The sequence below is a fragment of the Rhinoraja longicauda genome, chromosome 2 (assembly GCF_053455715.1).
Source record: "Rhinoraja longicauda isolate Sanriku21f chromosome 2, sRhiLon1.1, whole genome shotgun sequence".
Taxonomy (NCBI): domain Eukaryota; kingdom Metazoa; phylum Chordata; class Chondrichthyes; order Rajiformes; family Arhynchobatidae; genus Rhinoraja; species Rhinoraja longicauda.
In genome coordinates, this window is record NC_135954.1 from 16,037,579 (window position 1) to 16,049,710 (window position 12,132).

At 40.0% G+C, this 12,132-nt stretch overlaps 1 protein-coding gene across 2 annotated transcripts in view; it reads right to left on the bottom strand.

Moving 5' to 3' along the window:
* Positions 1-8,767: 8,767 nt before the first annotated feature.
* marchf6 (membrane-associated ring finger (C3HC4) 6) overlaps positions 8,768-12,132 on the bottom strand; it is a 71,212-nt gene continuing 67,847 nt past the window's right edge. For both annotated transcript variants that reach the window (XM_078415400.1, XM_078415392.1), the window contains exons 24-26: positions 10,286-10,418; positions 9,513-9,648; positions 8,768-9,105 (exon numbers count right to left, since the gene is read on the bottom strand). In XM_078415400.1, coding sequence (XP_078271526.1) covers positions 9,018-9,105; positions 9,513-9,648; positions 10,286-10,418 — 357 coding nt within the window. In that variant the 3' untranslated portion in view covers positions 8,768-9,017. The remainder of the gene's footprint in view (positions 9,106-9,512; positions 9,649-10,285; positions 10,419-12,132) is intronic.

Below are 12,132 nucleotides of genomic sequence, written 5' to 3' on the forward strand. Positions count from 1 at the left end.
ACAGCAATAAACGTTTCCAAAGGTGGTGGAAAGACTGGAGGAAAGACTTGGTGCTGAGAGCTCTCTTGTACCTGCATTAAGGAGGCAATTAAACACACCTGAGCAATTACAAACACCCATGAAGCCATGTGTCCCAAACATTATGGTGCCCTGAAATGTGGGGACTATGTATAAATACAGCTGTAATTTCTACATGGTGACACCAAAATGTATAAAAATGGCCTTTAATAAAATCTGACAATGTGCACTTTAACCTCCTGTGATTTCTTTCTATTACAAATCTCAAATTATGGAGTATAGAGGCAAATAAATAAATGATGGGTCATTGTCACAAACATTATGGAGGGCACAGCATATCTTTACAAGTGCCTTTTAAATGCCATTATAGTACCTAGCTCAACTACCTCTTCTGACAGCTCATTGCAATATACCCATTGCCCTCAGTGAAAAGGTTGCCCCACAGGTTCCTATGAAATCTTGCCCCTTTCACCTTCAACCTGTTCTCTGGTTTTTGATTCCCTACCCTAGGTACAAGATTCTGTGCATTAACACTGTCAAATTCCCTCAATTTTATACACCTCTATAAGATCAACCCTCAGCCTCTTGTGCTTTAATAGAGTCCTAGCCTTCCCAGAATCTCAGAAACGTAGAAAATAGGTGCAGGAGTAGGCCATTTGAGGCAGCACCGCCATTCAATATGATCATGACTGATCATCCAAAATCAGTACCCTGTTCCTGCTTTCTCCCATTATCCATTGCTTCTGTTAGCCCCAAGAGCTATATCTAACTCTCTCTTGAATACATAGTGAATTGGCCTCCACTGCCTTCTGTGGCTGAGAATTCCACAGATTCACAACTCACTGGCTGAAATGTTATCTCATGTTTGCTAATGTTATCCCACTTTTTAAGAAAGGAGGGAGAGAGAAAATGGGAAATTATTGACCAGTTAGTCTGACGTCAGTGGTGGGGAAGATGCTGGAGTCAATTATAAAAGACAAAATTGCAGAGCATTTGGATAGCAGTAACAGGATCGTTCCGAGTCAGCATGGATTTACGAAAGGGATATCATGCTTGACTAATCTTCTGGAATTTTTTGAGGATGGGAAAATTGACAGGGGAGAGCCGGTGGATGTGGAGTACCTTGACTTTCATAAAGCCTTCGACAAGGTCCCACATAGATTAGTGGGCAAAATTAGAACACATGGTATTGGGGGTAGGGTACTGACATGGATAGAAAATTGATTGACAGACAGAAAACAAAGAGTGAGGATAAATGGGTCCCTTTCAGAATGGCAGGCAGTGACTAGTGGGGTACCGCAAGGCTCGGTGCTGGGACCGCAGCTTTTACAATATACATTAATGACTTGGATGAAGGGATTAAACGTACCATTTGCAAATTTGCAGATGACACAAAGCTGGGGGGCAGTGTGAACTGTGAGGAAGATGCTATGTTGCAGGGTAACTTGGACAGGTTGTGTGAGTGGGCGGATGCATGGCAGATGCAGTTTAATGTGGATAAGTGTGAGGTTATCCACTTTGGTGGAAAGAATAGGAAGGCAGATTATTATCTGAATGGTGTCAAGTTAGGAAAAGGGGACGTACAACGAGATCTGGGTGTCCTAGTGCATCAGTCACTGAAAGGTAGCATGCAGGTACAGCAGGCAGTGAAGAAAGCCAATGGAATGTTGGCCTTCATAACAAGAGGAGTTGAGTATAGGAGCAAAGAGGTCCTTCTGCAGTTGTACAGGCCCCTAGTCAGACCGCACCTGGAGTACTGTGTGCAGTTTTGGTCTCCAAATTTGAGGAAGGATATTCTTGCTATTGAGGGCGTGCAGCGTAGGTTTACTAGGTTAATACCCGGAATGGCGGGACTGTCATATGTTGAAAGACTGGAGCGACTAGGCTTGTATACACTGGAATTTAGAAGGATGAGAGGGGATCTTATCGAAACATATAAGATTATTAAGGGGTTGAACGCGTTAGAGGTAGGAAACATGTTCCCAATGTTGGGGGAGTCCAGAACCAGGGGCCACAGTTTAAGAATAAGGGGTAGGCCATTTAGAACGGAGATGAGGAAAAACTTTTTCAGTCAGAGTTGTAAATCTGTGGAATTCTCTGCCTCAGAAGGCAGTGGAGGCCAATTCTCTGAATGCATTAAAGAGAGAGCTAGATAGAGCTCTTAAGGATAGCGGAGTCAGGGGGTATGGGGAGAAGGCAGGAACGGGGTACGGATTAAGAATGATCAGATTGAATGGTGGTGCTGGCTCGAAGGGCCGAATGGCCTACTCCTGCACCTATTGTCTATTGAAAATGTTTTTCCTCATCGCAGTCCTAAATGGCCTACCCCTTATTCTTAAACTGTGACCCCTTGTTCTGGACTCCCTCAACATCGGGAACATTTTTTCTGCATTTAGCCTGTCCAATCCCTTAAGAATTTTACGTTTCTATAAGATCCCCTCTCATCCTTCTAAATTCCAGTGAATATAAGCTCAGTTGATCCATGCTTTCATCATATGTCAGTCCCGTCATCCCAGGAATTTACCTGGTGAACCTACACTGCACTCCCTCAATAGCAAGAAAGTCCTTCCTCAAATTAGACCATAACTGCACACAATACTCCAGGCGTGGTCTCACCAGGGGCCCGGAACTGCACTGGAACCTCCTTGCTCCTATACTCAAATCCTCTCGCTATGAAGGCCAACATGCCATTTGCCTTCTTTACTGCCTGCTGTACCTGCATGCTTTCAGTGACTGATATACAAGGACACCCAGATATTGTTGCACCTCCCCTTTTCCTAATCTGACACCATTAAAATAATCTGTCTTCTTGTTCTTGTCACCAAAGTGGATAACCTCACATTTATCCACATTATACTGCATCTGCCCACTCACCCAACCTATCCAAGTCACTCTGCAGCCTCTTGGCATCCTCCTCGCAGCTCACACTGCCACACCTTTGTTGCCTTGTAGCTCAGACCCGTCAGTCCAAGCAGCATCCTTGTAAATCTTCTCTACTCTTTCTAGCTTAAATACATCATTCTTATAGTATGGTGGTCAAAAATGAACAAATTATTCCAAATTTGGCCTCACCAATGTCTTGTACAACTGTAACATAACATCCCATCTTCGATCCTCAATACCCTGACCATAGGCCAATGTACCCAAAACCTTCTTTACCACCCTATGTACCTGTGAAACCATTTTCAGGAAACCATGTACTTGTTCTCCTAGATTCCTCTGCTCTACAACACTTCCCAGAGCCCTACCATTCATGATGAAGACCCTGCCCTAGTTTGATTTCCCCCAAAATGAAGCACCTAACTTATCTGCATAAAACTGTTATCCATTCCTCCATCCCACTTGGCCAGCTGATCAAGTCTGCAGTAATTTTTAATAACCATCTTCACTGCCTAGAATACCGCCTACTTTAGTAATAAAGATCAGTGATTAAAATTTAAATTATATTTAAATATGGATTTAATATATACTTAGCATGCCAAGATGATTCACCAAAGGGAGGTGAGGTCTTAATGGAGATAGCATTTTTTATATGACCAAGTGGTCACTCTAGAATTTGCTAATCAGTTAAATGCAAATGCTACATGCATTTCTCCAGGCCCTGATTAACCCCCTCTGCCATATATATCCCTTCCAATTAATGTAGACATCCCCTGCTGTATTAGTTTAGTTTATTGTCACATGTACTGAGTGAGGTACAGTGAAAAGCCTTTGTTACATGATTGGAAAGACAACCTTCAGGTGATTTACTTTCTCTATGAGTATGGTCAATATAAATACTAGCACATTAATCCCATTTTCTCCTTGCAGTTTTTGAAAATAACAATTTTGACAACCCTTTGAGCAGTGAAGATTAAGTAATTGTATTAAAAAAACATAGCTTATTATAGTATTATTTGGGATATCTTCACATGCTCCAGTCCTTAACATTTGTTCACCAGGATAACTCCAGCTGAGGTCCAAATTGTGAACAGAAGCCACCCTACAGCATTGACCAGTCTTCGGTACGTGCATCTTAGTGCAAGCCAAGGCCTATTACTATGTTCTTAAACATGCAGTTTATTTTGTAGAAAAAAAAAAAGAAGAAATAGAAAAAGATGAGGTAAAAATGGAATGGATGAGTGGTGCTGGGATAGAGATATTACCAAAAGTGATCCAACTTTACAAATAAATAACTTGCATTTATATCACACCCGTAATATATTGAATCACAAGGCACTTTGCAGGTGGCATTAACATGAGATCAAGAGCTAGGTCAAAGAGGTAGATTATAACACACAAAAAAGTGTAAATTGCATAGTTCAGATCTTAGAAAGCAGAAATAACAGCCCTCAATGGTAGAAGTCTAAGCTTAAAAACAGTAAAACTCAAATAATCCAGAATCCAATTGTGTGAATATCCACAAAACTAAATCCTGATAGTTCAGTGCATTGCATTTCTGGTTGTTTCCATTTAAAGCCAATGGTTTATGTTGCACACTCCCTTTTAAATTCACCATGGCACAATTTCCCATGCTCTCTTCACACATTTCCTTTAAATTCACCTGCATGTTGACCTTCGATGAATTGTGTACATCCACCAAGTCCTTTTGAACATCAACACTAGCTAATCTCATAATTGAAGAAATACACTTTTTGGTACATGTATTAAAGTGAATGTCATAACACTTTCCATTATATAGCACCTGCCATATCCTTGTCTGCACACTCATCCATATCTCCTAGAAATATATTTGTTTTCTATATTCTCAATCTCACTTATGTAGTATCATCAATACATTTGGAACCATGATGTTTTGTGCCCTCAGCCAAATCATTAATAGATTGTGATTCGTTGGGGCCAAGAGCAGCTGCCCACAGTACCCCACTAATCACTAGAAAGAGCGTTTGATGAATTAAAAGACAAGGAACCATATGGCAGCTACAGGCTGCACATAAAAAGGGTTCACTAAATATCACTGCCAGACAAGGTCAGCATGAATTTTCAGATCCCGATGAGATGCATTCCAAGCCGTTTTAAGGAACAAGGGAGAAATTTGTTGTTACCCTAATGGAGATTTTTTTATATCTTCACGAGTCATCGGTGAGGTATCAATGACAGCGAAACGATCGCCCAGTCTGCGCCTGATCTCGCCGATTTATAGGAACCCACACAGTGAACAGGGGATATAATAAATGAGGTTACAGGGGGTGCATGTGAACCTCTGCCTCACCTGAAAGGATAGTCGGGGTCCCTGGATGGAGTCGAGGGAGGAGATACGATGACAGGCGTTACATTGCCTGCAGTTGCAGGGTTCCAAATTAAAATTATGGATACAAGACCAAGTGAACGTTTAATAACTCAGCTGGAGAAGGATAGGTGATATTTCGGTTCAGGACCTTTCTTCAGCCTGATTTAGTTTTTTTAGGGGGGGGAGGGAAGGGAGGAGGAGAAAGAAATATGGAAGAGTGGAGGCACAGGACAAAGACTGGCAAGTAATAGGTGGATAGTTAAGTGGGGGGGTTTTATAGGCAGATGGTTGGACAAAAGCTAGAGATGAAAAGGCAAGGTGGAAGACAAAATGACTGAAGAGTTGCAAAATGTGAAGCACAGGAGCGAGATGGGGAAGAAGAGGGGATGTTTGTAGTTACTCAACATTCGAGAATTCAATGTTCATACTGTTGGGTTGTAAGGTACCCAAGTAGTATATGACATAGCTCCATCTTACTGGCCAAACTTTGTTTCTCCCCCCCCTCTCAAACACGCTGAAGGGTCCTGACTGAAACACCACATATTCATGTTCTCCAGATATGCTGCCTGATCTGCTGAGTTACCAGTTAAGTTTAGTTTATTATTGTCGCACGTCTCAAACATCTGAAAGATGAAAACGATGAATCTTGTCATGAAAGACTTGTGAACAAGTGACATTGATGACATCCTTGCATTGGCCAACTTTGAAGTCAGGGAAGACCATTGCGCACAAGATAATTCTAGATCCATTGTAATTGTATAAATATGATTTGGACAATGAAGTAGATTTAGATTGTTTTTGCCTTCAGCAAATGTTCTCAATTGTTAATGCGAGACATCAGCACTGAAAGACTATCATAATGAATGCTTACGACACAAATACAATTGTCAATGTAACTACAGTGCCCTCCATAATGTTTGGAACAAAGACCCATCATTTATTTATTTGCCTCTGTACTCCACAATTTGAGATTTGTAATAATAAAAAAAATCACATGTGGTTAAAGTGCACATTGTCAGATTTTAATAAAGGCCATTTTTATACATTTTGGTTTCACCATGTAGAAATTACAGCAATGTTTATATAGTCCCCCCATTTCAGGGCACCATAATGTTTGGGACCCAGCAATGTCATGTAAATGAGTGGTCATGTTTAATATTTTGTTGCATATCCTTTGCATGCAATGACTGCTTGAAGTCTGCGATTCATGGACATCACCAGTTGCTGGGTGCCTTCTCTGGTGATGCTCTGCCAGGCCTCGATTGCAGCATGCTTGTTTTGGCGGCCAGTCCCCTTCAGTTTTCTCTTCAGCATATAAAAAGCATGCTCAATTGGGTTCAGATCAGGAGATTGACTTGCCCCCTCAAGATTTGACCATTTTTTTAGCTTTGAAAAACTCCTTTGTTGCTTTAGCAGTATGTTTGGGATCATTGTCTTGTTGTAGAATGAATCGCCGGCCAATGAGTTTTGAAGCATTTGTTCGAATGACCAGATAGGATGTGTCTATACACTTCAGAATTCATTATATTACTACCATCAGCAGTTGTATCATCAATGAAAATAAGTGAGCCAGTATCTTCAGCAACCATACATGCCCAGGCCATAACACCCCCACCACCGTGTTTCAGAGATGAGGTGGTATGCTTTGGATCTTGGGCAGTTCCTTCTCTCCTCCATACTTTACTCTTGCCATCACTCTGATATGTTCATCTTCGTCTCATCTGTCCACAAGACCTTTTTCCAAAACTGTGGTTGCTCTTTTAAGTACTTCTTAGCAAACTGTAACCTGGCCATCCTATTTTTGCAGCTAAGCAGTGGTTTGCATCTTGCAGCGTAGCCTCTCTATTTCTGTTAATGAAGTCATCTGTGGAGAGTGGTCATTGACAAATCCACACCTGACAGCATTTCTGATCTGTCCGACAGGTGTTTGGGGATTTTTCTTCATTATAGAGAGAATTCTTCTGTCATCATCTGTGGAGGTCTTCCTTGGCCTGCCAATCCCTTTGCGATTAATAAGCTCACCAGTGCTCACTTTCTTCTTAATGATGTTCCAAACAGTTGAAATTGGTAAGCCTAGTTTGGCTGATGTCTCTAACAGTTTTATTCTTGTTTCTCAGTCTCATAATGGCTTCTTTGACTTTCATTGGCACAACTTTGGTCCTCATGTTGATAAACAGCAATAAAGGTTTCCAAAGGTGGAGGAAAGACGAGGTTCTGAGAGCTCTCTTATACCTGTATTAAGGAGGCATTTAAACACACCTGAGCAATTACAAACACCTGTGAAGCCATGTGTCCCAAACATTATGGTGTCCTGAAATGAGGGGACTATGTATAAACACAGCTGTAATTTTTACATGGTGAAACTAAAATGTATAAAAATACCCTTTAATAAATTCTGACAATGTGCACTTTAACCACTTGATTTTTTCTAATACAAAATTCAAATTGTGGAGTGCAGAGGCAAATAAATAAATGATGGGTCTTTGTCCCAAACATTATGGAGGGCGCGGTATTTGTGCTGTAATCTTGAGCTTAAAGTAAAACTTGTACTTTAAAGCAGTTTCCATAAATGCGACTTTGCACTGATCTTTAAAAATATATAAATCATAGGAGGATGTAATCAAATCCCGGAAAATCACATTAACTATTGTCCAGTTTAAGCCAAATATACCAATTTTCATCATCCACATATGCAGCACTTAACTTTTAAAAACAATTACAGGGAACACCCATTCATACTGAAAACCTATATGGTTAAATTGGCCTTATTTAAGATACAGAACAGTCCCCACTTACTAAAGGCATTATCACCAGATTTTGATTGCTTTGCACTATTTTCTTTCGAATATAATCCAGCTAAACATTTCAATTAGCCATTCACCGTACTGGGCATTTACACAGTACAGAAGGACATGGCTATATATTCAAGGGATTGCTTCCCAAGTTTTATTCTGAGTTATGTAAATATTGGAACACCTAGACATTCTTCGGTGCCTGAGCTGAACACACAAAACATAGCTTTACTATTAGAGTGCCAATGCTAATACAGATCGTGCAAAACTGCCCTTGCCTTCAGTTCCAGAAAAGAGATGGGAATTGTGTTATAGAGTTCAATTTGTGACAATTTTAGAGGAAGAAAAAAAGGAAAAAAATTCGAAGGCTGTACAAACACTGCTTGTCCCAACTATTTGTGCTATATTTTCCGAGCCTCTCAGATGTTTTTAACCATAATGCTCCATTGTTGCTATCAATATAGTAACTCAAAGATTTTGATAAGAATAATATGGCTAAACATGCGGCTGTTGCAAGAGATTGTGAAAATCAAACAAAAGCTCTCATTGTTGCCATTCATTTGCAGTTTTGTTTTTCTTTTCCTGCTCAATAGTTTATTTTTATTCTGTATTAAAACATCAGCCATTATGAACATTTCTAAAAAAAGTGAGTTATGAAGTATTCAAACACCTCATTATATTGCCTCGATGCCACCGTCACTCCCAGAATGTAGGACAATAGTCCAAATAAAGTGATGACTACATTTAATAAATTAATATACATATTTTAAGATTTACAAAGCACATTCATTTATCTTTAAAGGGGCTCAGAATGTTCATTATATTTACACATATACAGTTACCAGACAGGACTGTGTAGGACTTTTTTGCTCAACATAAGCGATAGGAAAAGGGAGAAGTTGGGGCTTGGGGAGGGGATTGCTGGGGTAGTGTGGTAGGAAACACATAGGTGGAAGGGCTGGGTCAGTCAACACCCACTATTCTTCAGAAGATGGCGACGCAGTTGTCATCGTTTGTTTACCCAACTTCCGCTCATAGTTAACAAGTCGTTGACCAACAAGATATCTAGAGTTAATGAAAATTACAACATCGTCATTAAATGCACGTTTTCAGTAAGATTGATGTTATATGTGAGTGCATTCCTTAACAGCAGTGATAAAACTACTTAACCACATGATCCATGAGCAAGTGAATTCATGTAACAAGCTTGGTAATATAGTCATTAGCAGAACCCAAGCACCCATCGAGACCAGTTTATACAACTGACACACACATACAAATTTATCTTGCAACTCTACTCTTTCTAATTTACACATATTTATAACCCTTAGTAATAAAACTTGTATACATCTGCAAGAAGCACATTGGATATGGCCATAATTGTAGAGGCCTCAATTCCAGAAGGAAAGGATCTTTTTTTTTAACCAGGATGCTTAAGTTCAATGTATGGTGTTGCAAATTAAAATACCTACTTGTCATTTTTAATGTGTTCATATAGGCGCTTGAATTGGCGGATTTGGAAGGATAGGACTCCCATCAATATCACCACCATTAGAAGGAAAGGATAAATTCGACGCTGGACGAGATTCTGCATCTCAGTAGTCACACCTGCATAACAATAAGGACCAAAGGCACCAACGTCAAAATTGATACTGAACATTTTACACACACATTGCAACTTGGAAATGAATAGAAAATATACCAAGACAATGATGCAAAATAACTAAGAGAAATTTAAAATATTTAAATTCTTGATGCAAACTAATTATGCGCATAAATTCAATTATTTTATCATTCTTTCAGGATGAAAACTTTCCTTTCTAATGAAATTATGCTAAACCATGTTTAATTTGAACTGTTGAAACTACAGAACTGATATATAACTAGATTGCTTTATAAAGTATTTATATGGACTAACTGTTCATACAAGAAGGGCACTATCCTGTGCATAAGTGGACTTCAAACATTAGAATTCCTATGGCAGGCCAGATTTAAAAAATAAATATACCTAAAACAGTTACAACTTCATCATTTAACATAATTCTTGGAACAAAGAACTGGCTATTTGTATTTATTGGAGGAATTTCATTTAACGATACCCAGTTCAAATTTCAGTTTGGGGATTTTAGATGTTTTTAAAAAAATCACACTGTCAGAATAACTTAAACATATTTGCTGATCAAGTTTGCATACCATTACTTTGTAGGAAAAATGAATAATGTCTTAAATATGTTTCAGTACATACCCAGCAATGGTACAATGCCAGCAGCTATGACATAGGGCAGGCAGAGTGACAACAGCAACACTGCAATGACTGGTGCTGCTAGTTTGCAAATTATAAAATGTAAATCAAGGTTTCGAATGCCATTTGCATAGACCTAAAGAAAAAGTCACAATTAATGCTTATGCACAAATTCGAGATGCAAGCAGCACACCATTTTACGTTCACTAATTTTCTTCACGCAGGCCCCAAATTAAAAATATATTAATGATGTGAGATGGAATAGATTAAAATAGGAACCCGAGGGGCAGCTTTTTCCCCAGAGAGTGATGGGTATATGGAGTGAATTGCCAGAGGAAGTAATTGAGGCAGGTACAATCAACACAACATTTAAAGGAATTTGGACAGGTACATAGAAAAGGGTTGGAGGGATATGGGCCAAATGCAGCAAATGGGACTAGCTTAGATGGGGCATCTTTGGTTTCACAATTCGCAACTCTTTTATCCTTATCTCACACCATATGTTGAGTGTCATACCATGTGTCACGCCATATCTTTTCATCACTGGCCTTTGTCCTACCATCTGCCTGTCTGGGACTCCCCCTTCACCCGCACCCACCTATCACTTGCCGTGCTTTGTTTTGCCCCTCCTCTCTTCCAGTTTTCTTCACCCCCCCACCCACCACATTCAATCCAAAGGAGTCCGACCCAGGGCCTCGCAAATCCATGTTCTCCAGAGATGTTGCCTGACCCGCTAAGTTACTCCTGCACTTTGTCCCTTTCTCTGTAATCCATAACATTTTTATTCATTTCAAGTGAACATAAAATGTGTGCAGTGATAGTTATGGGAGTGAGTCTGTAATTCGACAATCATGATATCAGAACAATTTTTAATTGTTTCAGTTCAGTTTATTGTCACGTGTACCTCGGTACAGTGAAAAGCTTTTGTTGTGTGCTAACCAGTCAGCGGAAAGACAATACATGATGACAATCGTGCCAATTGAATTAAATAAATCTGATAATTTAGACCACAAAAATGTGAAATCCGTTGGATTAGTGCACAAATCAAGCTTGTTAACAATTTTCAGAAGGCCTTTGATAAAGTGCTGCACGTGTGGATGCTAAACAACACGAGACCCCATGGTATTGGAGGTAAGATACGCGCATGGATAGAAGATTGGCTGAATGGCAGAAGGCAATGAGTGGGAATAAAAAGGGCTTTTGCTGGTTGGCTTCCGGTGACAAGTGGTGTTCTACAGGGATTGGTATTGGGTCCACTACATTTCACATTGTATATTAATGATTTGGATGATGGAATTGATGATTTTGTGGCCAAATTTGTGGATGACAGGAAGATAGGTGGAGGGGCAGGTAGCGTGGACGAAGCAGGGAGTCTTGGACAAATTGGGAGAGTGGGCAAAGAAGTAGTAGATGGAATGCAGTGCACCAAAGTGTGCGGTCATGCATTTTACTAGCAGGAATAAAGGTGTAGCCTATTTTCTAAATGGGGAGATACAAAGGCAATTGGGAGTGCTGGTGCAAGATTTCCAAAAGGTTAATTTACAAGTTGAATTGTTAGTAAGGAAGGCAAATGCAATGTTAACATTCATTTCAAGATGAATAGAATATAAAAACAGAGACGTAATGCTGACCAGGCGCTGGTCAGACCACAGTTGGAGTATTGTGAGCAGTATTGGGCCCTATATCTGAGTGGGGGTTGTGCTGGCATTGGAGAGGGTCCAGAGGAGGCTTATGAGTATGATCCCTGGGATGATTGGGTTAACGCATGATGAGCGTTTGACAGCTCTGGCCTGAACTCGCTGGAGTTTAGAAGGATGAGGGATACCTCATTAAATTTACCGAATAATGAT